The sequence below is a fragment of the Dermochelys coriacea genome, chromosome 3, assembly GCF_009764565.3.
Source record: "Dermochelys coriacea isolate rDerCor1 chromosome 3, rDerCor1.pri.v4, whole genome shotgun sequence".
NCBI classification, from domain to species: domain Eukaryota; kingdom Metazoa; phylum Chordata; order Testudines; family Dermochelyidae; genus Dermochelys; species Dermochelys coriacea.
This window is the reverse complement of record NC_050070.1, coordinates 179,946,030-179,972,239: the sequence shown is the minus strand read 5'-3', so window position 1 is coordinate 179,972,239 and position 26,210 is coordinate 179,946,030. Positions and strand designations below refer to the sequence as shown.

Sequence of the window (26,210 nt, the reverse complement as noted above, 5' to 3'; positions counted from 1 at the left end):
CTCCAAAAATTCACAAATGGGAACACTTACGTTTTGCATACAGTGAAGACGATGATATTGCTGAATATCTGACTACCTTTGAAACGCTGTGTGTAAAAATGAAATCCCGAATGATAAGAGAGTTCCTACCCTGATTGCAAAATTAACCGGTAAAGCTTGAAATGTATTCAATGGAATGCCTATTGAAGATGCTTTAAACTATTGTACATTTAAAGATACTGTTTTGCAAAATTTTCCGATTATCCTCAAAACATACAGAGTTAAATTTAGGAATCTTAAAAGGGATATTGGTATGAGTAATGGGGAATATATAAACAAAATGAAAGATTTGTTGGGAAAATGGGTGAGGTGTAAAGACATGGCAAGTTTTGAAGGAATGTTAGGTCTTGCTGCTCAAATGTATTTCCTAAGCATATATAAGGCTGATATAAAGCAGTGTCTATAGGACAAAGATGTAAAGTCTGTGAATAAGATGGCTTTTTTAGCTGATGCCTTCAACAAGAATCAGGCATCTATTGAGGGCAGGCCACAGAAAGAGGCGTTTAAAACTGGTGGGAAGGGAGGATCCCATTTTACCCCTGGGAAAAGAGAAGGGGCATGGGAGCCTAAACATTCTCTTGCCCAAAAACATTTCTCTTACCCTCATCCCAAATCTCCTGTAAAAGTAGAAGAGCTCAAAAGATGCTACCAGTGCAATTCCACTGATCATCTGATGAATAAATGCCCTGTGCTAGGAGGAAGCAGGCAACCAATACCTCATGTTAGTTCTGCTGTCCTCAACACAGAAACCCCCCAAGCAACTGAAACCTATCATACTGGTTCTGTGAGGTTAGCATATGCAGATATGGAGCATGTTAAGGCTGTCCAAATTGATGGCAGGGAATACTTGGGGCAGAGGGATACAGGGACCCAGATCTCTCTGGTTAAACAGTGGGCGGTCCCAAAGGCCAGTATGTTGCTTGGCCAAATTGCAAAGATTGTGGGGGTAGGTAAAAACAGATTCCTCATACCACAAGCTAAAATCCATGTGGTTTGTGAAGTGTTTTGACTATGGAGGTAATGGAACACCTGCTCCTTGATGATTTGACCTGCTCCTTGATAATTTTTTCCATGTAGCTCAGGTTAAAGTATTTGCCTGCAGCAGGAGGGAATTTTATGCTGGGACCCCGAGGGAAAGGGTAAGGTCTGAGGAACTGCTGAGAGAATGGGAGTGTCTCCTTGATCCTTCTGCAGCAGGGAAAAGTCACATGCTTCCAGGTGGGAGGGTGGTTGAGGCCAACTCCTGCACTGCAGCTGGAAGCAACACCACACCAGGAAGAAATGGGTGTAATTCCTGCCAGGAAGAGAACTGTTGTTAGCTGCTAGCAGGTCGCAGCTGAACCAGAGGCAAAACTGGCTCCAGGGAGCATAGAGAAATGCGTCCCAACGGAGAGCCCAGAGAAGGGGCAGGGAATCTCAGAAATTATTTAGATGGGTGAGGATTCCTGTGACTAACACAGGGAAGCAGTGTGCTTCCAAGTATGGGAGGGGCTGAGACTAGCTCCTTTCCAGCAGGATTCAGAGTAGCAGCCGTGTTATTCTGTATCCGCAAAAAGAAAAGGAGTACTTGTGGCACCTTAGAGACTAACAAATGTATTTGAGCATAAGCTTTTATGAGCTACAGCTCACTTCATCGGATGCATTCAGTGGAAAATACAGTGGGGTAACATGCCCTCAGGCTCAGGAGAGGTGTCATAAGGAAATTGTCCCAGTTGTTAGCCGGTAGAGCTTTGCAGCTGAACAAAAGACAGAACCGTTCCTAGGGTCATAGATAAATGTGTCTTAGGAGGTGGCGCAGAGGAGGAAACAGGAGAAGGAGTAGTGAGGGTACAGGAATGTCTCCTCACTAGTCACTTGGGGCAGGATGCCCAGGACACTAGGAGGATGGCTGGGTCAGCATCTGTGCACCCAGGCACTCAGGCTGTGACCCAGGTTTTGAGAAGGAACTGTGTAAATGACCTCCTGGAGGGAAGCAGTCACAAAGCTGACTTCTCAGGGACAGAGAGAGGGGTGGCAGAGAGTACCCCAATCCAGGTCCCAATTTTTCAGGATACTATTTCTGATAAGTTTTTGGAAAGTAACTGTGTCTCTTTAACTCAAGATGCAGCTCCAATGCCTGTGATAACAGAGGAGTTGGGACCAGGAAATTGCCAGGTGGTAGTTTGCCAGAACACAAGTGACCCAATTGAGAGAAAAAGGGGTGTTCTCCCCAAGGCTGGTGAGAGATAGGAAGAAGTTATGGAAAAGCTGCTGGGAAAAGGTGAATCTGACCAAAGTGTAAACACACCTAGCCCACAGAGCACAGATCATGGTCCTCTAGGAAAAGGGAGGAGGGAAGGACTCAGTGCTGGGAAGGGGAAACACAGGGTAACCCCAAAAGGGGAGCTGGGTTTTCTACATAGGTACAGTCCTGGGGTTGGGAAACCACTCCCCAGAGGGCCAGCCAATGTGCAGGATCCCCCTGGACACTTATCTTGCCAGACTCTGAGATACCAAAATGCCAGAAACATGATTAAATTAGGAGCCCACACAGAAGGGAACACTGGAGGGAAAGAAAAGCCAGTGACTGATTACTTGGAAGAGAGTCAAAGGACACCATGGGTAATGAACAAACTAACCTCAAACTACAATATCTGAACAGAGGGCGTAGCATCATAAAGATACTTGTGAACAGCTATCTGTGATAAAATTTTTGGTATTAATGTTAAGTTCTGGAGATAAAAATTTTGACATGGATGTTGATCCTTATGATAATGCTACTTTTCAATTAATACTTGTTAACAGGTTTAAAGCTGATCACAGCAGAGAAACCATAATAAACCTGGTTTGCTGTGTGTGAATGGGGAAACAGAGGCACGCTGTCTCATGGCCTTAATGGCTGGATGCCAAGAGAATGATGAAACTGCCTTCGAGCTAGTCAGTGACTAACCCTCTTGCACTAAACTAAGAGGGGAGGTGTAACGCTCTGTACTGTGGGGGAACACCCAGCACCCCCATGTTCATCCTTGTAAAATGATTGTGTGGTATCCAATGTAAAGTTTGTCATGTTGGGCGTCTTCAGAAGGCTCATGATGCACTGAGCGTGGTTGTTATAGTGATGTTATAGTAATGTTATAGGTTATAATTTCACATATGTAGTTATGAGGCTGAAAATGTATCCTCATGGCTTAGAACAAGCCCAGCCAAAAACTCTCTAGAAGCAGCGGGGCCATTCACACTTCAGGGTGTGGATGGGACAAACCCAGCCCAGATTTAAAGGAACAAAGGGTGCTGGCCTAGGCACCAATAAAATAATCTGTTAGATGCTCAAGGGAGTCACCTCCCTTTCTTTTGTCAGTTTGGAACTGCGATGAGGTAAGACTCACCTGATTCTGAAGGGGTGGAGGAGGGGGTGTCAAAGCCAAGAGGGAAGAAAAGACATGATAAAAGGGAAAGACATTGGCCATGCTCACTCGCTCTCTCTCTTCCACCTACATCTACAGACACCACACCAAGCAACTGAAGTGCTGGTCAAAGGGGAGAGCCTGGCTGAAAAGCAACCAGCCAGCCTGTGGTGAGAAGCATCTAAGTTTGTAAGGGCACTGAAAGTCTTAAGATCAGCTTAGAATGCATTTTACTTTTATTTCATTTGACCAAATCTGACCTGTTATGTTTTAACTTATAATCACTTAAAATCTATCTTTATAGTTAATAAATCTGATTGTTTATTCTACCCGAAACAGTATCTTTGGTTTGAATTGTGACAAGACTTCCCTTAGGATAACAAGCCTGGTGCATATCAATTTCTTTGTTAAATTGACAAACTCATATAAGCTTCCAGCGGGCATAAATGGACACTGCAAGACAGAGGTTCCTAGGGTTGTGTCTGGGACCAGAGATATTGGCTAGTGCCATTCAGTTGCACAATGCAAGGAACAGCTTACATGCCAGAGGCTGTGCGTGAATAGCCCAGGAGTGGGGGTTCTCACAGCAGAGCTGGGTAAAGCTGGCTCACAGAGTACAGGATTGGAGTGACCTAGTAGATCACCAGTCCAGATAACACCAGAGGGGAATGCCACAGACCAAAACTTTTGCTATTGCTGTTGACGACATCTTTGATTTGATGAGCCAAGGAAAATTGCAAATAATACCGTCTCTGATAATAGAAAGTAGAAGGTCTCCTCCTAGAAGAAATCAAGCCCAAGAGCGAACCATCGATCTTGTCTCCTTCCGCTTTTTTCAGAAGTTCATCCGTCTTTTCACTGAAAATACCTCCCCTTCAAAGGAGAGATCTTTCACCTTAATTCTAGTATCCAGAACCAGAGTAGAGGGAAGCTAAGCATTTTTCCTCAGAGTAACTGGAAAAGCCAATATTCTATCAGAAGAGTCCGAGGCATCAAATGAAGCCCTGAGAGCACGTTTTGCCATATTCCGACTCTCCTCTATGATTGCAATTGCCAATCTTCTTTTATCATTTGGCAAAACCTGCACAAACAATGACATCTTTTCCCACAGGTGGAATTCATAGAGGGCCATAATTGCTTGGTAATTTGCCATCCTAATATCAGGAGAGGAAGAAGAGAATACCTTTCTTCCTAGGGAATCAGTCTTTTTCCCTTCCCTATCAGCAGGAGTGGAATGCGCTTGTCTAGAATTCAAACAGCCACCACCAGAAGCAAATTAGGTACAAGGTATGTGTGAAAACATGAAAACCCTTCGAAAGGCATCTGAAATAATCTGTCTCCTAGGCTTGCAGAATTTTAGCAGGCTGCAGTAGACCATCAAGGATTGGAACAACATCCTACTCTTGGAGGTAGCCCTAAGAATGTCAACCACCAAATGGGAGGTACCCTCCACAGATACTGAAGGTAAGTTCACTGTGGATAACATCTGATCTAGCAGGTCATGAAACCGTAGAGCATCCTCAGAAGGGGAAGATGCAGAAGCTACCCTGACATGCTTGTCTGGTGACAAATCAGGATCATAGTCTGTGTTCGCACACTCTTGTACAAAAAGAGGAGCTATCTCATCATCATCTTCAGACAGAGTATCATGCACCATTGTCTGAGATGCAGATAGATCCAGAGGAATCGGATTTAAGGATTTCTCTGCTGCCAGACCCTCTAGCGTCACCTCTTTATCCATACCTACAAGAACCGAAAAATTACTGTAGTAACTCTGTATAAAGCTATGGAGCCCAGGATTGCCAATTTCCCCAGAAACTGGGATTCAGGAACATACCTGTAGGAGGGGAACCAATAGGAGGCATGAACCAGGAGGAAACAAGTTTCTTTATTCATCCTCTAGCCTCCTCTGGATACGGATCAGGCCTCAGATTCGCAATGGAACACACTGGAGACAGCAAAGGACCTTGAGGGAGGACAGAAAGAAATGGAGAGAAAACTCTTTGAGATGATCCTAAATGAGTCTTAGGAGGTATAGACGGATCAAGAGAAAGCATAATAATCTCCCCTGCTCTCCATTTTTCCGATTAAGATAATATAGACCTCAGAACAGGCAAAATAGGTCTGTTTCTCAAGATCTTCTGTTTCTCATTCAGATCCAAGGAATGTTCAGAAGATAAATGGTGCACATAAAGCACCAAAGTAAAAAGTCTCTTCAGATCAATAGATGGACCAGAACTGGAGCAGGCGTTGAGGCTGGAGCCAAAGACTTAAATGGCAAAGGATCTGCTGAAATACTCAAATCCTTGAAACTGGAACTGGCCTTGGTTTTGGAGCCACAGAGGCCTGTCAGAATTGGATGGTTCTGACATGTGGAATCCAACTCTGCTAACAGTAGCCATCTTTTCCCAGTATTCTTCTTTAGAACGGACACAGCCAGAGCCAACGGCATGGCATTTGATTCTGTCACAGGTGATCTTCCCATCTCCATTAATGGTACCTTTCAAAGACCTGGCTGCCTGAGAAGCAGGACCCGGAGAGGGACCTGATGAGGGTTCCAATTTCCTGGAACCTTTAGAATTGCTCTACCTTGCTGGAAGAACTCAAAGGAACTGCAAATGGCCTCTTAGACGTTGGATCCGATGAATGCCTGGATCCAGAGGGTTTAGCCTCAAGTACCTCCTTAAGGAGAAGAACCTGCAAACTGTTCTGCCACTCCTTGCAAGCTCTGGGCATGAAAGTCCAGCAGATGGAACACCCTAAAGGAGAGGGTGGCCTTCTCCCAAGCACTGCCCTCTCCCAAGCAAGAAGAACTCTGATTCCAAGAAAAATAAGAAAAAGTAGAACTATAAAATTGAGGTTCTCCAACACCAGGAAGATAGCCAGGCACAAAGCACATCTCTTGAATCCCCAGCTTCTTTTTTTTTTTTTTTATTTGGTTTCACCATAATCTGGAACTGAGTTACTAACTTAATTTTCTATACTTCTCACCAAACTACAAATTACGTTAAACAATTAACAAAACACAAAGAATGGATTTCGTTGGTGTTGGTCCTGCTTTGAGCAGGGGATTGGACTAGATGACCTCCTGAGGTCTCTTCAACCCTAATCTTCTATGGTTCTATGATGGGGGAAAAGCAGACCTGAATGGACCAGAAAGGTTTATTTGCATCTTTGGCACACGGTCAGAAGGAACTTAGGCGGTATACGGCTCTGTGTCCCTTTTCATAGCCTTCCCTCAGAATGTTCAAAGACATTGAGTGGAGAGATAGCAGGGGCATGAGAGTGCTCTAACTGGAAACTACTTGGAGACGGTTCTACTGTTAGGCATCACTAGGCAGTGTAATACCACACAAGTGGGAATATGCAGAGACAGTCAAAGAAGAAAGGAAGATTTCTGGTTTCAGCTAGACTAACAGTGTCTCCAAACAAAAGACAACTCCCCTTCTGACAGGTAAGAAAGTAGTACCAATAACCTGAATCAGTAAAAAAACCCAGATGTTAGGCTATTAGCTTTCTTTAATACAATATGTTGGGGATAACGTCAACTACTAAATTAGCTCAATTATAAGAAAAATATTTCTAAGATATAAAGAAAACTAGTATTAAAATTAATACTTTAGCGGTTTCTCCAGCCATCAATGGACAAAGATAAGTCCATAAGTAGCAACTCTACTCAAGGCAGTAAAAAGGATTAAACTATGATTATATAGGCACAGGAGTTTTTCCTGAACTGGATCTATTTCTTCCATCCCACTACTTTCAGGCAGAAGTCCGCTGGCAGAAGAACTCATCATTTTCTGCAAACAAGCCATGTTCTGCAGCAACATCTCTAAATTATGAAGCAAGGGAAAAGGACATTTTACCCCTCTCAAGTCTGTCTACTCCACACTTCGGGATCTGGAGACCATTAACTATAATCTTAGCTCAGATAGTATCGAATAATTAAGGACTAGATTAGAATATCCTTACTCACACAGTATTATTTTACTGTACAAGCAGTCCCAATGATCTCAGTGAGCCTACTCATCGTGTAAGGTTCTATATTCAAAACGAAGAAAGGTATCATTCTTGTTCCAAAATAGGATCTCCTCTTTATTAATATATAGCACTAAAGCTCAGCTACTAAGTCAGCAGCTTCGTTTTAACTATTGAAAAATCAAGCTTTTCTAGTATACACACTATCAGAGGAACATGGCATTTTTGTTATATTTACAGCTGATGCTGAAAAGCAAGATCCCCTCAGAGACACTACTTACATAATTAAAAAAAAAAAGATAATACTTCATTTTATACACAAAGCAAGTGATATCACACAAGAGAATCTAAATGCAATCTCGTGTGTTGTATTGCATCTCATTCCATACTAACTGCATCCAATACACATGGATTGGCTAAAAGAACCTACACTTTGTGTAGGCTGAAAACATGTAGATCCAAATTAACTGAAGCCATCATGAGAAAATTGTTAGTTTATTCTCCACACTACCAACCCTAAAATCTCCTTTATAAATAGAAAATATAAGGTTTTTTTTTTCTAGTTTGAAAACATTTCAATATGTGCCTTGCCCAATTCTCTACAGATGTTCTATACCTATCACAGTCCAGTCATCAGATGCAGCTTCAAAAACAAAGGCCAGTTGGCTTCACGCCATTCCACCAATTGAAATGAAAGTTTTCCTAAATGCAAATACGTATCTTGCCATGTTTAGGATTAGATCATGGGCCAAACCAATTATTTTATGTTTAACATACAAGATTCAAAAACAAAGAACACAATTGGAAGGTGAAACAAGGAGAAAACAGGGTTACTCACCGTGGAGTAGTAACTGTTGCCTTTTCTGTGTGCAGCTCCCCCAGCAGAGCTGGGTAGTTTCCTGGAGATGCCAAGAGAGGTTAGCTAGCCCTGCCCCTCATTGTATGACAGCAAAACCTTACACATTCAAAAGAACTGGTCCTTTATCATCCCTGACCTTTAGAACGTCTTGAGTGAAAAAGATACTAAAGAAGCTTGTACAACAGTTGTGGCAAAGAGGGAGGAGCGATACATGTCCTAATCAAGCTGTATTTAAGAAGGAAAAATGGGGTCTCAGTGAGTAACCCTGTTTTTTGCTTTCCCAGAAGAGCTGCTTAGAGCTACCATAGTAGTACTTAGGCTGTGAAAATGGGAAGCTAGAGAGGAACACAACTGAACAGCAGTGAAAGATGTCTTAACCCTTTAGCACTTGAGAACGTGATAAGTAGACTGCACTGGAAAATTCTGATTTATAGCACCATGAGATTCATTACATAAAAGAGGAAATTAAGTCATTTATAATCCTTAACAATGTTACAAAGACCCCATGAGCATAACAGGAGATTGTTTATGTAGAAATGTTATGTACACAAATATTGTGTGACGATAACCATCACACAAAATGTTATATTTCTGCAACCAGGGTATAAACTTCATACCACTGAAGATTTTGACTAACTATTCAGGACCCTAACTCACCAGCACTACAGAGATACTAAATCCCTCAGGATTTTGCACTCAGCCATATTACTCCTGTGCTAGATGGGATGAAAGCTGTCCAAACCACCTCCTTCCATCTTCTACCTGGCCTGGAGTAGAACTCACAAGTCCACCCCAGTCCATCAAAGTCAGATCAGTAACTATTGTTTTTCTCTTACATTAAAAGACGAAGAAATATGAATCGTCAAAGAGCATTTCTGAAACACTAATTTACCAGATACAAAGAACATTTCAGAGGGAGAAAGTAGCACACACTTGTTTAGGCCAACAATTCATGAAATCTACTACTCTGCCTCTAACACTGGCCTATATCTGGCACTTCAGATGAAGAATGGAAAATCCCTCCCTCCCGCAAAAAAGTAGGTTTCAGACAAAGGAGAAAGAAAGATGCCTTCTTGTACCCACAGCAATCTGCTTACAGCCGGAAGCCACTTACTTTTATCTCAGCTAGCATAACTTCAAATGGTGGCCATTAATTTATCTACCTCCTTTTTAGACATAGCTACAGTATTCAACTCTGACAGCCTGCAGTCACACATTCTACATGGCAAATATGATATGCATTAAGCAGCAGTTAATTTCCTTTTATTTATTTTATATTTACCTGTCAGTAATTTTTTCAAACATAATCTGCTCTTGTATGAGACAGATTGTGCAGTAATAGTGTAGGCACTTAAAATGGAATATCCAGTATTTTGTTTTTACTTAGGAAGGGATTTCAAACATGCCTAAGTGATTTAAATCACGTGAAAGTCAATAGGACCTGTGCTCCTACATCATGCAAGGTGCCTTTCAAAATTCCATTCTTAAAATATAAGCAAAGGAATTACCCAGTTTTAGAAAAGCAAGTTTAGGAAAGCGAGAGTATTATAAGACCTAAACCAATAAAGCCCAAGACCACTTACTAGGTGAGGCACCCTCTTCAGGCAGCAGATAACCAACTCACAAATCAACTGATGCTCCAAGCTACATGATGGCATTGGTGGACTTTTTAAAAAACAAACAACCTTTGTAGTTGAAAGACAGGTGCTACTACAGTCATTAAAGGATAACAAGGGATATAAAGGATAACAAAATAAGACAAAAACTGATGAAGAAATTAGATATGAAAAAAAGGTCACAGACTCTGAGTCTGTGAAATCAGAGGAACACTTAATACACCTGAATATTACTCCCGAGTGTTAAGAGTATAGTTTGAAGTCACTGGGGTGCTTCTATTAACTTGACATGAAGAAAAATAAAACCAGAAACAGAACTAGATAAAAAACTCACAGCAAATTAAGATTACTGAAAATGGGTCAAAACAGTTTTCTCACAGAAAACATTTCAAAATACAAAACTCGTTTCTAGAAAGAAATGACTTGCAATAACTATAAAAAAAAGTTTTTAAAGAAACATCTTTTAAACAAGCTAGGATGTCGGTATAAAAGAGAGTTTCATCCAACAACAGCAAAAAGGAATTGTGGGTTAATAGGGTCCATGGTAACTCATTCTCATAGGACAGCTACTGGGGAAGAGTACTCCTAAAGCAAGGGAACCGAGAATAGGAATCAATCCTAAACATTTACAATGCGAAAGGAAAGTCTTCTGTCTGTCCGGCGAGTAAAATATTACTTTGAAAACCAAGACCAGTGAATTTATTAAGCCCTAAACCAATTTTTCTTTGTAAAAAAGGTTAAGCAGAACTGCTTGCAAGTGTTATTTTAAAGATATCAGTCTTCTAGATAACTATTATTTTTGTACAACAGAGAATTAAAATTTCAATTTCTCACATATAAAACCTGGCAATTGTATATGAAAATAAAGGTTAACTATAACAGGCAATGCTGATTTTATTGCAAATGGCTGCTCCTTCTGTTACAGAGCTTATGACATTTTTATCTGGATGAATGATTTATAATTAGTTTTCCATTTTTTACCTTTATTTAATCTAAAAACTTTACTTCCTTACACAATTAGACCCTGTCTTTTTTGTAACACTGATGGTTAGAAATATGACATTGAATTATATTAATGAAATTTAAGAAAGCATGGCTCAAATTAATTATCAATACAATAAGAACTTAAGAATGGCCATTCTGGGTCAGATCAATGGTCCATCTAGCCCAGTATCCTGCCTTCCGACCGTGGCCAATGCCAGGTGCTTCAGAAGGAATGAACAGAACATGTAATCATCAAGTGATCCATACCCAACAGAAAAAGGTAATTGGAATGTAGAAAAGAAATTTATTTGCTTAACGTAGACCCAGAACAAAGGGAACACATTTGTGAAAACCACAGAGATAAGGGATTGAAGATACCTTCACAAGATTATAAAATTGTATTAGCAAATAGGCACAATACGAAAAGTGTGTCAACCACAAAGTAAATACCTATAATAGACCCCTAATGTATCGTAGAGAGATGTTAAAATAATACTATAACCTAGGTGTGTCCACCAGGCAAATGAGTAATTATTTCTGGTATGTTTGCTAGAGTCACACTTGAGGGTCGACATTAAATCTTAGTCAAGGTTGTTGGAGAAATTAAATGCAATTACTGCTGAAATAAAACAGACCTTCAGCAATTACTACTGAAATAAAACAGACCTTTGGACAAACTTTTGTCTGTCTCCAAACAAGCTGAATCCCTAAAATCACCAGGTACCATAGGTCCTCATTAGGGGTAAGAAGTAAATCAATCAATCAAAGATTTGTGGTGAAGTCTTCAAGTTTTCTGAGTTAGGTACCATCAGCCTAAGTGCCCCTTTTCTCATTTTTGCAGCTTAAAAGCCAATAGACCAAAGATAGATTTCTAACAGTAGTATTATCATCTAATTGACAGACTTTCCTTTTGTACCTACCTAAAGTTCAGATACTACCTACAGTTCTGAACAGAGAGCTATGGGTTAAATTTTATGAAATATCCAAGTTAAAATAGTTATCAAGTTTAATTGCAGTTAATGTTATTGTTTAAAAGTTGTATTAAAGTTTTTTAGTATTAGTAAGCTGTTACTGTGCATATACATACATGCTCATAAATACAGAAGAAACATTTTAATAATTAAGTATTAAATATTACAAATATTAATCAAATTGTTTATTGCATTAATCTTGGTTAATGCAAAAAGCATTTGATTTGAAATGGAAGTGAATATTTTAATGTTTGGAATTGGAATGCTGATTTGATAATGAACCCTGGAAGTTGTTTTCTGTAGAACAAAATTGGGGATAAAGTTTCCAATACTTGAAGCTGAAATAAACTCACCTTGCATTAAAGTTAGCTTTAAGTAAACAAAAAATAAACTTAAGCTTCAAGATCAAAGGAATTTAAGAGTACTGTACATATACACACAACAGATTACAGATTTATAACTGTTAAATGTTACAAACATTGACAGAAAACAGAATTAAATGATTTAGAATAATTCTGTTGGCACTGTATTTTCAATTAATATCAAGAATCATGAAATTATAATAAGGATTAAAGAATCAGCTGAAAGACAAAGGCAGCCTCACTTGAAGATCAGATCGTGAGCAAAGAGTTGTGTTTGTCTGGATCCAGACAGCAGCTACCCACTTCCTAAAAAAGGAGTCCTGAAAGGTAACCTTCCTCTCACCAAGAGAGGAATATTTTTAACCAAGTGGTACTAGTCCCAAATCCTAACCAAAACTATCTTGAGAAAGAGAAACTTTCCTGAAGATTGAAGACACCAACACACAAGCACGCAAGCCTGTCTTATCCTACCTAAGCAAAGCAATATTTGTCACTCAAATTCCATAGGTAAGCCCTGTACACCAAGGGAGGGCAGGATATTGGCTCAGGAAGACAGAAGATACTACTTTTCTAAATGGTTAGAAAATTGGAATTAAAACCTTTGTTCCATAAACCAGGCCACTGTGCTGATAAGGTCTAAATTCTAGAGGGAATAGACTTAGTAACCAAGCAACTTCCATAGTTCCAGATAAGGAAAGAAAAGTTGTACTAAATACAAGAAAGCAAAAATTGTATTTAATAGCGTTAAGAAAACGTTTACTAGGATGTGGTTTCTACTTAAAATTTAGGTTGATGTAACTACGGTACTCGGGGGCTGGATTTTTCCAACCTAATCCCCAGTGTAGATACAGCTGAGTTGAAAGAAGAATGCTTCCATTAACCTATCTACCATCGCTCAGGGAGGTGGTTTTCCTACAGTGATGGAAAAAACCCTTCCTTTGCATAGACTGAGTCAGCACCAGGGGGTTATGCCAGCATAGGTATGGTGCCATAGCTGTAGTGCCCATAGTATAGACATGGCTTAGGACAGAAATATAACTGAGTCAGAGGTTCTGAGAGTTAAGTTTTTCTATGCATTACTTAATTGCTGTTTTAATAAACACTGTATTTCAGCGCAGAACCTGCTCGTCTTTTGGTGTGTTTTAAGACCAAGTTGGCTACCACTGAGCTCTTAAAGCTCTTAAATTTAGTTAATTGCTTAGAATACCATTAATATAAAGTTCATGGTCATTTTGCTGTATGTTACATACTTTTAAATTGTGACTTGAAGTGTTATGTGTGTGGTGTTTGGTTATATTGCTTTTTGTTTTCTTGTTAAACTGGTATGGAATGCCAATAAGTTATTTGCATCATTTACCATTAATGCCCTTTTGTTTTAACATACTGATATAATTGAATATTAATATTTTTATTTTTGAAACATGTTTAATTACATAGTGTGGAACATATGTGGTGTAACCTAAGAGTTATTGGTATCCATTTGGTCTCGTATTGCAATCTATTTTGACTACTGCGTTTAGTTTTAGAAAGTTTAAGTGATTTTAAGTTACTATACTGAACTTTCTTCAGTTTACTACTGTATTTGTGATACTGATTTTCAATCATTGTGTTAAATTTTGCTTGTAACGTTTGATTGCCAATTGTTTAAATGAATGTTTTTAATCAATTTTTCCATTTCTTTTTTTTTATATAACTATTTACCTTCTATATTGTGTAAATCATTTGCATATTATTTACCATGTAGTTAATTTTAAAGGGGTCTTTTTTTCCTAAATAAATAAGCCTTATTTCAAAATCACATTTCTTTGTTTATTTGGTTGGCATCCTCTAATCCAATGTGAGACCAATCTCCTTCTGGGAGAGTAGCAAATTAATTATCAGATAGCTCCATCTGCTGATTTTCTTTTCCTTGAACTACTCCGAAGAGGAAGTTGGTTAATACTTTTATTTAATCATTTACTGTTTCTCCCAACCGTCAACTTTGATAATTTTTGGTAATTTCAATTTTAAAACTACCCGGTACTCAATATTTTGAAAACCGCCACTTTAACCTCCACACTATACTTGTTTTTTTGCACCAGTGTAGCTACATCAACTTAGTTGCCTTGATGCTGAACTGGTGCAAACCTCTAATGTAAACAATGTATGCCAGCAAAAGAGTGGCTTGCAATACTACATTACCCTGATTCAAACCTTAGTAAGGTGCACCACACCAAATCACTTACTACACCAGTGTAGCATCTCTTCACTATAGGTCCACACCAGCTCAGCTATAGTGGCACAGAGAATCTCAGGGTGTAGACAAGCTCTTGAAAGCAGTGTAGACAATATTTTATTCTCTCTGTAAAATGCCATGCACATCTATGGATCTGTATTAAATATTAGGCAGGCCGGGACAGGAGCTTAAGTTTAGGATGATGGCCATTCAAGTGCTCACCTAAATATGTACATTTTGTGTTGAAGTACTTCTGAACACTGTGATATTACAATAAGGAATCCACTAAGCCAGTTTGTGTATTTAAAAGAATCTTTGCAAAAACTTACACCAAAGTTTTCAAATATCAGTGCTGCAAACAGTCACTGAAATTTGTAAGAAGAACCTACATTATGTGGCCTGATCTGCAAAGCTAGTGAAAGGAGCTGAGAATGCTTAGCACTGCTGGGGGGGGGGGGGGGGGGGGGGAATAAATAAATAAAAAAGTCAGGCCACTTCTTTTGGTCCCTCTATCTTGACACATCCAAGTTTGAAACCTGAAAATTACTTATAGTCTCAGTGACTACACGTTTTCCATAATATTCTAACAAATGTAATCAATAATATTATGTAAAAAACAAACAATAACGAACTCAATGCAATTATGACTGAATGAACTTTTCACTGTTCTTGGCAGTTAGCCTAACGTAAGAATCTTCCTGCACCCAATCCAGATGCAGAATTGCAAGGAGAACATGGGCCAGAAGAGACAGCATCAATACAATCTAGTGTGCAGAGCTGTATGTTGCCTCAGCTATTCAGATCATTCTCCTCCCTAAAGGAACCAGACCCTAAAGATGTTACATCTCCAAATTCTGTTGTCTGGTTTTTGTTTTGGGTTCCTTTTTGGTAGGACCTGTTATTCACATACAATATCCTAGTATACAAGAATGCATACAACGTTAAAAAAAAAAAAGGCATAGAAATGAAAGCTTATTATTATTATTGTTATTTATTAACTTTATGTTCATTCTGGTATACTGCAATACTCTGAGTCAGGCAGCCCTAGCTTTCCGGAGGTAAGGTTGCCTGTAGGACAGACCATTTATCTTTATTAAATCCTACTTTCGCTGCAGAAAAACTTTATTTTAGCTCTTCATGTCTTTTTCTTCTGGGAACAGAAAAATTTATTTTGACATGAAACTAAAATGATTTCTGTATTTCTATCAGTCTTCTTCCTTCCCCAGAAGCCAGGATCACATTTAGGATACTAGTGCACAGCATCAATCACTCAGCTTTTATAAAGCTATTAATTAAAGTTAAGGGGAGAATTATACGGGGTATTTAGATAAAGGAAAGGCTGGTTTTCGAGGGAAGTCTTCAAGAGCTTTAAGTTAAGCCTTGAAAAGAGATGATTGAGAATTATCTTAATCATGGTTTGGAAAAGACTTGATGGGATCATACAAGGATCTAGGGATAAAATCTGTTCACATGACAAGACAAAGGTGTCACCTGAGGTCATCAGTTAAACTAAAGGAAAAAAGATTTAGATGAAATGTCAAAAGCAGTCTCTTCGTAAGGGTCATCAATATGTGAAATAGGCTGCCAAAAGAGAGAGACAGCATGAAGGAATTTGAGACTTGAGAGATATACAGAATAAACTAGTTACATTTATCGAGTTGTAAAATTCAGACACAGTGATGCAGAGAAATCTGTGATATTTGATTTCTGAGGCCACGTTTTTATATACACACACACTTTAAAAACTTATATATTAGTTAACAATGCACACCTGTTAAGCCAGAACAAGAAAGGCAAAGCTTCCAAAAATATTGCAACAAACAGTAATTTAAAATTTCACTGGTAGGCCAGGTCTCATCTGATTCGAAAGAGACAAAAAAGCAAATATCTGATAAGAATAAAGTCTCCCAGCAGGAACTTACAGCTATTGCCTGTGACAGAATGCAGGGAGTTAACTGGCGAGTCTGCGCTCCAATCACTGACACAAATTAGCTTCCCCTCAGAGGGCTGATTGGGGCATCAAAATGTACTTAGTTAATCAGGATAGCAGGCTGGGTGAGCTAAAGGATTAATTAGCCCCTCAGCTGAGGGCTGACAAAAAGGCACAGGAAGGAAGTGTAAGGGAAAGAGCAGGGATAGCTGAGCCCAGACTCAGGGAGACCTCTAATCCTGATAGGCCCAGGGAGAAGCACTGAGGATACCAGGGCCATTGTGCATAATTACTGCTGCACAAAACTGTAAAGGTCTTGGTGGAGGGATCTAAAATAAACAGCATGGTGTGGATATTAAATGGGACAGAGAACTGCCCTGTTACATTGGCCAACAGTACTAATTCCAAATCAGGAGAGACTAAACGATCAACTGCAATGAAAAGCCAAAAAGCAGTCTTAGTCCATTTTCTGACCAGCCAGCGTTGGCCGCAACTCACTAAAGAGCGTACTGAGGATCTTACCACCTAATTAAAAAAAACTTCCACTTTGATGGTGAATCAAATTAAAGCTTCAATTCTAGAAAACACAGCATGACCTAGGGATTGGGTGGAGGAGACAGTGAACAACTGCTCAACTGAATTTATTTTTTATAAATGTATGTGACCACAGATAAAGAAGTTCCACTCCTATGGCTATTTGACATCTTGTGGACTAGATTGTGCCTAGTTGTATCCTAGTGCGTAATAGTGGGGGAACCACTTAATGGGTCTTTCTTCCTCTTTCGTGACCCTGTGCAAAAGGCAGCCTCAAACTCAGTCTCTGCACTCCTGGCAAGTGTCTAGTACTGAAGCACCCCAAGGAGGGAAGGCAGCAACAGGGTGTGGTGGGAGCCCTGGCCCCACTATCCTCCCACACTGGCCAAGAGAATAGGACTAGGACAATTTCACACCTTCCCAAAGGGTTCTGTAGCTCCCACTCTGGCATGGACTCCCACTCCCAGAGGCTGCTGTTTGCGTGAAGCACCTCAGTGCTCATTTTGTAGCCCAGTGCAAGCTCCAGGTATAAAAGCCAGAATACAGCTCTACATGTTGTAGAGTTCTTCAGCCTCTTGTGATAACAGAAGGAATACATTTTAACTCATAGTTGCATTTAAATTTCCATATTTCAACATTTTTCAAAAGAGGAAATGATCCCAACCATAGCACAATGAACAGATTTTAAGCCTGAACTACTAACATGCAACAGGAATAAATTCCTTTACATTCACAATTATAATTTACTGTAGTAGAGAATATATATTTTCTGAAGTCCACAGTATACAGGTGCAGGTAGCCAGGTTCACTTCTGGTCTTACACATTTGCATAGGTATTCAGAAACCTAATCGGAATGAAACTAATCTGCTCTTTTAATGTATCAAAAGACCTCAAAATTCAATTTCTGACCTTTTCTGAAGTTAATAACCCATTATAAATAAGAGGGGAAGCTCAGAGCCCTGATGGCTTTATTCTTTCAGGTTGTCTGGTAAGAATCTGAACAAGACAGCAGTACACTGGCTTACATTGTACATGTTCTCTTTGTGATGAGGCAAGATACAAATATTTTAAATGAAAGTCTGCATACTGAACAATGAAGTAATTTTGACACAAGGGAAACAGCTTGTTTGATCCAGTGTATGTGTGCATGGGAGGGCGGGGGGGGGGGGGGGAGAAAAGCGTCACAACCTGAGAGCCAGCAGATCTGTTCTCTATTCCTGCATCTACCACTGTCTCACTATATAATTCTTAAGTTACTTAACCTCTCTGTGCTTCAGTTTCCTCATATGTATAATGGTGACAATGATACAATGCTGACTACCTACCTTCGTAAAGCATATTAACATCTATGCATGAAAAGTGTACATGTTAAGTATTATTTCACATCTTAAATATCTAAGTATTTATAGAACCACAAACCTGAAACCATGCATTTTCCTTAGTGCCATTAGATACGTTTGGTTTTCAAAGAATTCACACACACACAAAAATCTGTCTTAGAATTCACTGTGCAATAATAAAAAGAATAGGAGTACTAAATTAAATATTATAATGTTTAAAAATATAGTACTAAAAATATATTACTAACAATATTTTAATACCTTATTCATAAACTACATACAACAGAGCTTACTTACAGGTGAGCTATCCTCTCTCCTTTTAGAGGAGGTAGAATGTTCCCCGAACCAATTAGGCAGTTGTGCACTATAGTGAGACACTGCTGTACATCATCTCTGGAAGTCAAAAAAGTTAACATTTAAGTCAAAAATTTCAATGTTAGAAAATAAGTGAAGATTATTTATTTTCTTTTTATAAATTATTTTAATAAAGATGTTTTTTCTTGGGTAATCTTAGCAGCTTCTTCCCACTAGAGGTGCTCTGTAGGCAAGTCAAGCATTTCTGATTCTCTAATTCATTAATCTTAAAGACCATTTCATAAAATCCTTTCATGATACACCTCCTTTCACAAAGCCCTAATCCTCAACAGTTTAGTTTTCCGAATTATATATTTTGCACACCATCCTGAAATAGTGAGGGAAATCATCTGCAGCATGACATAAAGAGTCTAATTTAATGCACAGATAACACTGATTTTTCCAAACCCCAAAGATTATCTGAAAATTTTTATTTTCTTCATTACATAAAATGTTCTAGTGTGACGGGGATCATTTTCCAAGGAAGATTTTTTTTTTAAACAATGTTTTGCTATCTCTGTGCTACTGTAGATTTTGAAGAGCAAAATAACTTTTTCCTAACTATTGGTAATGAGTGGCCTCCTAAAATCAAAACTTAGACCACTTCCATCATATAGGGGGGACCTGTGTATTATATTGAAAATTTACATTACTTACAAAGTTATTCCTCTGTCCTTTTATTAAAAAAATGAGCAGAGTTTATACATTTTAAAATAATTTCTGGCACTGTTTTTTGAATTCCTAACTAATTTTTTGGGGGAAGTGCTCCTTGATTACAAAATCCTTAGCTATTATGCATTAGATGTGAAGAATCCTTAATATTTTTAAACACTGATGTCTACATTTGAATTTTTTATTCATCTTCACCTGTATGACTTCAGTATAAAGTGACTGGAAATATTTATATTAAGGATATTTACTCCCGACTGATTTTTGTATATGGCTTAAGCATAAACTGCTAAATATGTGCTTTTATTTCCAGGACAAATATCCACAAAAACGTGATTTCTAGTTCTCAGACACTGGTGTCAAACTATTGGAGTTGGCAACTTCGGGAGAAAAAGGAACTCAAGCACTAAAATATTTCAAACATCTCTGTACTTGGGTACACAGCACTCATCTAAGATTCATCCCTAACCGTTATCTACCAGCCAACCGCAATACCACTAATGGCCTCTATTAGGTCTCTTGCCCTGTTTTCCTCTCATTTTCTAGTTCAAGCTCTTGAATTTATTTCCCTGCTACTGCTTTTTTTCCCCTCAATATTTTTTTTTTTTAATATTTTGAGAGAGCCTATATACCCTAACCAAGACAGATGTCTCATCATGCTACACATTATATAAACAGATTAAGAGATGGTCCCTGCCCTGAAAAGCTTAAAATATAAATAGAAAAGACAGACACAGGGCAAGGAAAAGGGATATATAACCAGAGAAATGGGTTGTAAATCCCATGCTAGTTCCCCACTCTGGTTGGCTCCTCTTTAAAATATATTTTTGGCTGGATTTCTGTAGAGAGATGATTGACAGGAGCAGGTAAGAGGTTGTCATGGATATAGGAAAATGTGGGAACCTGCTCACAGGGACACAGAGAGCTGGAGGGGCCCCACATGTCTGTCTTCATGAAGGACACCACTAAAAACTTAGTTCTTACCTTGATCAGATAATACTACTTATGAGTTATAAAACAACAGGTCCATGTACTTTAGTCTTTTAGGAAGGAGGTTAAATTGATGAAAAGACCTCTATGTTCAAGGGCTTGTACATTGTGATGTTTCTGACTATAGTTCAAAAGAATCTGTCACATATATAAAGCAAGGGGCATCCACCAAAATGCCCAGAGTTTTCAGATGGAGCTTCTGGGGGTCACAAACAGGGGTTCATAAGGGCTAGTGGGGGAGGAAAGACTGGGGCAAGGACTGAATGGGAGTGGAGGTCCAGGATAGAGTCACCTAGTGTATACACCTAGTGTATACCACATGATACTACTGACCTGGACATTTCTTGTTTTCCATTTGCATAGAGCTCTAGCTTGGTGAGCTCTGGCTGAAGAAAAGAATCCAGTAAGTAATAGGCAAAGGTTATTTCCTTAGATGAAGGAACATGCCACTGGATATTCAGGTTCCACAAGTCACCTGGTTTACCCCAGTCCTATAAGAACAAAAACAAAAAGATATTTCCCCTTAGTAAAATGTGAAGCAAACATTAATTAAAAAGTTAACAGATGTGAATAACATCACTTCCAAATATAAGGCTACCCATAAGTAAAAATAACCGCAAGTTCAAGGAGCTAAATTTATACTCAAATCTAGTTGGCAATCCAAGAACAATACAAAACCTGCAACAAATAGCTAGAATATAAAAGATATACTTGCAAGGAATAACTCGCTGACAATTTTGATGTTCTCACTGAAGTAGATTCTTACCATTTGACACAATCCTGCAGTTAAATATTGCATTAGCACATTTTGGGATGACTCAGCACATTAGAAAAGCTTTGTGCTGTAGCAACTCATACCTGAGATAGGAAGGGGCCTGTTATTTTGCAATTTCTAGACAGAATTCAGATATGGTACTTAAACACCTATCTTTCCTCCAAATTCACAGACACCTGCTGATATCTGCTTATGATGGCAAGAGCTCTAAATCAGCTAACTGTCATATCCTTGGCAACTCGTCGCAAACATCCTCTTCAGCTCCAGTTCTTGCCTATCTTCATGGAGTTAGTTAAGAATATAATCTTATCATATTACATCTAAAACTTTTAGTTTGGTTGACCTCAGAAACAATCAGTAAAGAGGAAAGTTAACATTACAGGGATTGTCCATTTGTTAAAAAAAAAAAAAAAAAAAAAAAAAGCTTGCTGTTACTTGTCATCTTTCGAAAAATATCCAAGTCTTCCATGGATATTACTTTGTAGAAAGACAAGTTAAGAGAGAAACAAATATTATAAGAAGCATATGATAGATTTTTATGAAATTAGCAGTTGGAATAAAGTGTCTGTTTAGAAAGCATGTGATATGCATAATTAACTCTGAAGTATTGGGTTTTCTCCTCAGTTTCAGGATGAGTATTCAGAACAACAGGGTTTTTTTTTTTTTTTTTTTTTTTGAGGCATGCATATAATGGAAGTAACAAGTGGTAGAAAGCTACATGACTTGATTTTCACACAAATATATACAACAAAACTGCACTAGCTTCCACCAATGAAGATGACATCCACTACAATTTCGGAGTTTTTCAAAAGACAATCTGATTACTTAAAATGTAATTTTATTGCTAGAAAAGGCTCCCTTAATAACCTGAAAACCAGCTGACAACTTGCTCATTGTTGTATATTAGTATGTCAACACAAAGAAGATAAAAACCAAAAGGCAAGCAAAAATATTCAAGTTGCGATTTAATGTTTTGTTATTATCGCTGCATCTATTTATATTTTAATAGAATTTTAAATGTGAGTGTAATTTCACTGTACATTTATTCTGATTATTTTTCTTTAAATATTGCTCCTAAAATATTTGTCTAATATTTCTCTGTTCTGATCCTTTTATAAAATGGTCTCGTTTCCCAACCACTTTCTACTGGCATAAATGATTAAACAAAGAGCAAGGTAGTGGAAAATCAGGTTCTTAAAAAAAACACACATTCATATTTACTTATTTTGCATACATTTCTCACTGTTCATGAAATCATATGTCCCCATATGTGGGGAAGAGGAACTAGGAAGGGCTATAAGTCTGAGTCATCAGATATGGAGGTGAGGTAATGATGCTTTGGGAGACCCTATCAAAGATGTTAATAATTTTCTAGGTCTAGACTTTTTTTTTTTTTTAAACATAAAAAGAGGGTCAGTGGAGTGTTGAGGAACCCAAAACTTTACTGCTCAACTTTAAAGCTAACAGCAATTTAGCTGCATCTCATGATTGTCAGGTCTCAAGTCAGCTCATCATAAATTGCTACATTTAGGCATAATACAAAACTATAATCATCATAAATTTGCTTTACACTATAAATATAGTAGTGTGAACATCAGCAATACTAAGTGTGCTCCATGTCATTAAGCTATTCAACATAATACTTAGAAATTAATCTTTTCAACTACTAGTGTACGTTTATTTCAGTTAATATAGCTACTAATTTGCAATGCAGGTTTCAAAGTTTAAAGCATCTTTCAATTACACTTTCCATATTCACTGTATTGATAAATCTTGAAATAAAAACCCCCAAATAAAATAGAGTAGCATTTTTAAAGAAGGTTGTCAAATCCTCTAATCCTAAATAAAAGAAAATCCTTGCCTTGATAGGAAAGTATTCAGAAAGAGGCTTGTCAAAGCCACCTGGCACACTGCAGTATTCTGTGGGGTAGATAAGTGTAGTAGAACGAAGAAGATGGTGCAGTAGGTTACAAGACAGAATGTAACCCTGCTTACAGGTTAAATGTAGGGTTCGCTGCAGAATCTTCACAAGCTGCTCCCTGTATGGCAGCAACTTCTTTCCATCCACTCGAGTGATCTAATAAAAGGTGTAAACATTCAGAAGTAAACATAACCAATGAAGTTCAAGAGCTGTAGCACAGGATAATAAAGATCAACACAAGTCCATAGTACCTGGTATAAAACTAACTCTTAAAGTGGTGCTCCATTAAATTTGTATAGAAACATCCAATTCTGCTGCTACATGAAACAATATCAACTTGACTAATGCAACAGAATCCAATGCACCGCTACAGACTAGGGACCGAATGGCTCGGCAGCAGTTCTGCGGAAAAGGACCTAGGGGTGACAGTGGACGAGAAGCTGGATATGAGTCAGCAGTGTGCCCTTGTTGCCAAGAAGGCCAATGGCATTTTGGGTTGTATAAGTAGGGGCATAGCGAGCAGATCGAGGGACGTGATCGTTCCCCTCTATTCGACACTGGTGAGGCCTCATCTGGAGTACTGTGTCCAGTTTTGGGCCCCACACTACAGGAAGGATGTGGATAAATTGGAAAGAGTACAACGAAGGGCAACGAAAATGATTAGGGGTCTAGAGCACATGACTTATGAGGAGAGGCTGAGGGAGCTGGGATTGTTTAGTCTGCAGAAGAGAAGAATGAGGGGGGATTTGATAGCTGCTTTCAACTACCTGAAAGGGGGTTTCAAAGAGGATGGCTCTAGACTGTTCTCAATGGTAGCAGATGACAGAACGAGGAGTAATGGTCTCAAGTTGCAATGGGGGAGGTTTAGATTGGATATTAGGAAAAACTTTTTCACTAAGAGGGTGGTGAAACACTGGAATGCGTTACCTAGGGAGGTGGTAGAATCTCCTTCCTTAGAGGTTTTTAAGGTCAGGCTTGACAAAGCCCTAGCTGGGATGATTTAACTGGGACTTGGTCCTGCTTTGAGCAGGGGGTTGGACTAGATGACCTTCTGGGGTCCCTTCCAACCCTGATATTCTATGATTCTAACAGCAACTCCTGACTCTATGGCCTCTCCAAGTCCCAGTGCTGTCCAACCTCCATCAAGTGCAAGATTTCTGCCTTCACAAGTGGATCTTTTCAAGTTTCATTTTAAAATATATATCTTCTCTTGCACAGTTTCATCCCTTGTCCTTTATTGGTACTAGAATCAAACGCTTTAAATTTATTTCCCATATAACTAATACATTCATTTTCTGTAATGTACATCATGTTTAAAAAGGATGAATTCAAACTGGAGCAGGTTCAGAGAAGGGCTACTAGGATGATCCGAGGAATGGAAAACTTGTCTTATGAAAGGAGACTTAAGGAGCTTGGCTTGTTTAGCCTAACTAAAAGAAGGTTGAGGGGAGATATGATTGCTCTCTATAAATATATCAGAGGGTTAAATACCAGGGAGGGAGAGGAATTATTTCAGCTCAGCACCAATGTGGACACAAGAACAAATGGGTATAAACTGGCCACCAGGAAGTTTAGACTTGAAATTAGACGAAGATTTCTAACCATCAGAGGAGTGAAGTTTTGGAATAGCCTTCCAAGGGAAGCAGTGGGGGCAAAAGATCTATCTGGTTTTAAGATTCTACTCGATAAGTTTATAGAGGAGATGGTCTGATGGGATAATGTGATTTTGGTAAGTAATTGATCTTTAAATATTCAGGATAAATAGGCCTAATCCCCTGAGATGGGATATTAGATGGATGGGATCTGAGTTACCCAGGAAAGAATTTTCTGTAGTATCTGGCTGGTGAATCTTGCCCATATGCTCAGGGTTTAGCTGATCGACATATTTGGGGTCGGGAAGGAATTTTCCTCCAGGGCAGATAGGAGAGGGCCTGGAGCTTTTTCACCTTCCTCTGTAGCACGGGTCACGGGTCACTTGAGGGAGGCTTCTCTGCTCCTTGAAGTCTTTAAACCACGATTTGAGGACTTCAATAGCTCAGACATAGGTGAGGTTTTTCGAAGGAGTGGGTGGGTGAGATTCTGTGGCCTGCGCTGTGCAGGAGGTCGGACTAGATGATCAGAATGGTCCCTTCTGACCTTAGTATCTATGAATCTATATATTACCCACTCTTGCTTAATTCTGCAGTCTTTAGGAAAAAGACTATATGAAATACTATATGTAAACTTTAAGTATAATAGTGCAATAGCAAAAATGAACTTCTTTCCTCCCAAAAGCGCTAAAGTTGAGCCAACGATGGAACAGATATGCAAAGAGACAACCAGAATTTAACTTTTAACATTCTTTGGAATACCTCTGACAAAAGCTGAAGGTTCCAGAGTAGCTCCTTATCTAGCTCTTCATCATGCAAGACATCATCATCTAAAGAGCAAAAGTATTAAGCGCTACTGTTATTATATGGAAGTTAAATGTTCATATAAAAGTTTTCCAATTTCAAAAGTTAAATCCACTTGAGTATTACAAATCAGCTCAGGCATTCACATCCAGAGTCTTACATTTATGAATGTTTAACCACCTCCAACCTTCAAATTCATATTTAATTCCCACCTACCAGATGCCAAGTGTGTTCATCAAGAAGTAAATGCATTTATTTAATACTAATTCAGGAATCAGAGAGTCAAATCTATTCTTATAAGTGCTTTTATTAAACATGGCAGACGAAAAGTTTGTTAATATTTATCTCTTGAAATGACTTTTGGAAACCACATTTCTTTAGAATTTGCTTACAAACAATCTTTCTATACACATCCTAATAAAAGCACTCTCTTCTCACTTATTCTTTCCCCGTCAGTCAGATGACTAATTTATAGAAGAAAGAAGAATATTCTCCAAAGAGTAGATGCAGATTTTAAAACACCAATTCTATGTTTTAGATCAGCAAAACTCAATCCTGTACGAAGCTAGTGGAATACATTTGAAATCTTCTGAACTTACTTATGGTAAGATGAGTTATAACACTGCAGCACTGGGGCACAAAGAGCTTCAGAGATTCCTCAGGGCAGCACTGAAAACATTATCATAAATAATCAATTTAAACAAGATCTTATGGTGATAAACAAGAAAAAGAATCAGCATCATCTCAATATTATTTACAACAGAAAAGAAAAGAAATAAGAACAGGACCTTACTCAGCTTGGCTGTTATTCAACCTAAAACTTTTTGATGGTTGGAGTTTGATTCTATACTTTTAATTCTCAGCAAGCACAATGGTATATTTAAAGTGTAACACAA

The 26,210-nt window shown here is 38.6% G+C and overlaps 1 protein-coding gene across 4 annotated transcripts in view; it reads right to left on the bottom strand.

Moving 5' to 3' along the window:
• The window catches only part of PSME4 (proteasome activator subunit 4), a 228,156-nt gene that overhangs the window by 113,568 nt on the left and 88,378 nt on the right, over positions 1–26,210 (bottom strand). For all 4 annotated transcript variants that reach the window (XM_038397749.2, XM_043511903.1, XM_043511904.1 and 1 more), the window contains 5 exons: positions 25,914–25,983; positions 25,273–25,340; positions 22,862–23,077; positions 20,559–20,716; positions 18,510–18,605 (listed from right to left, as the gene is read on the bottom strand). In XM_038397749.2, the coding sequence (XP_038253677.1) occupies positions 18,510–18,605; positions 20,559–20,716; positions 22,862–23,077; positions 25,273–25,340; positions 25,914–25,983 (608 nt within the window). The remainder of the gene's footprint in view (positions 1–18,509; positions 18,606–20,558; positions 20,717–22,861; positions 23,078–25,272; positions 25,341–25,913; positions 25,984–26,210) is intronic.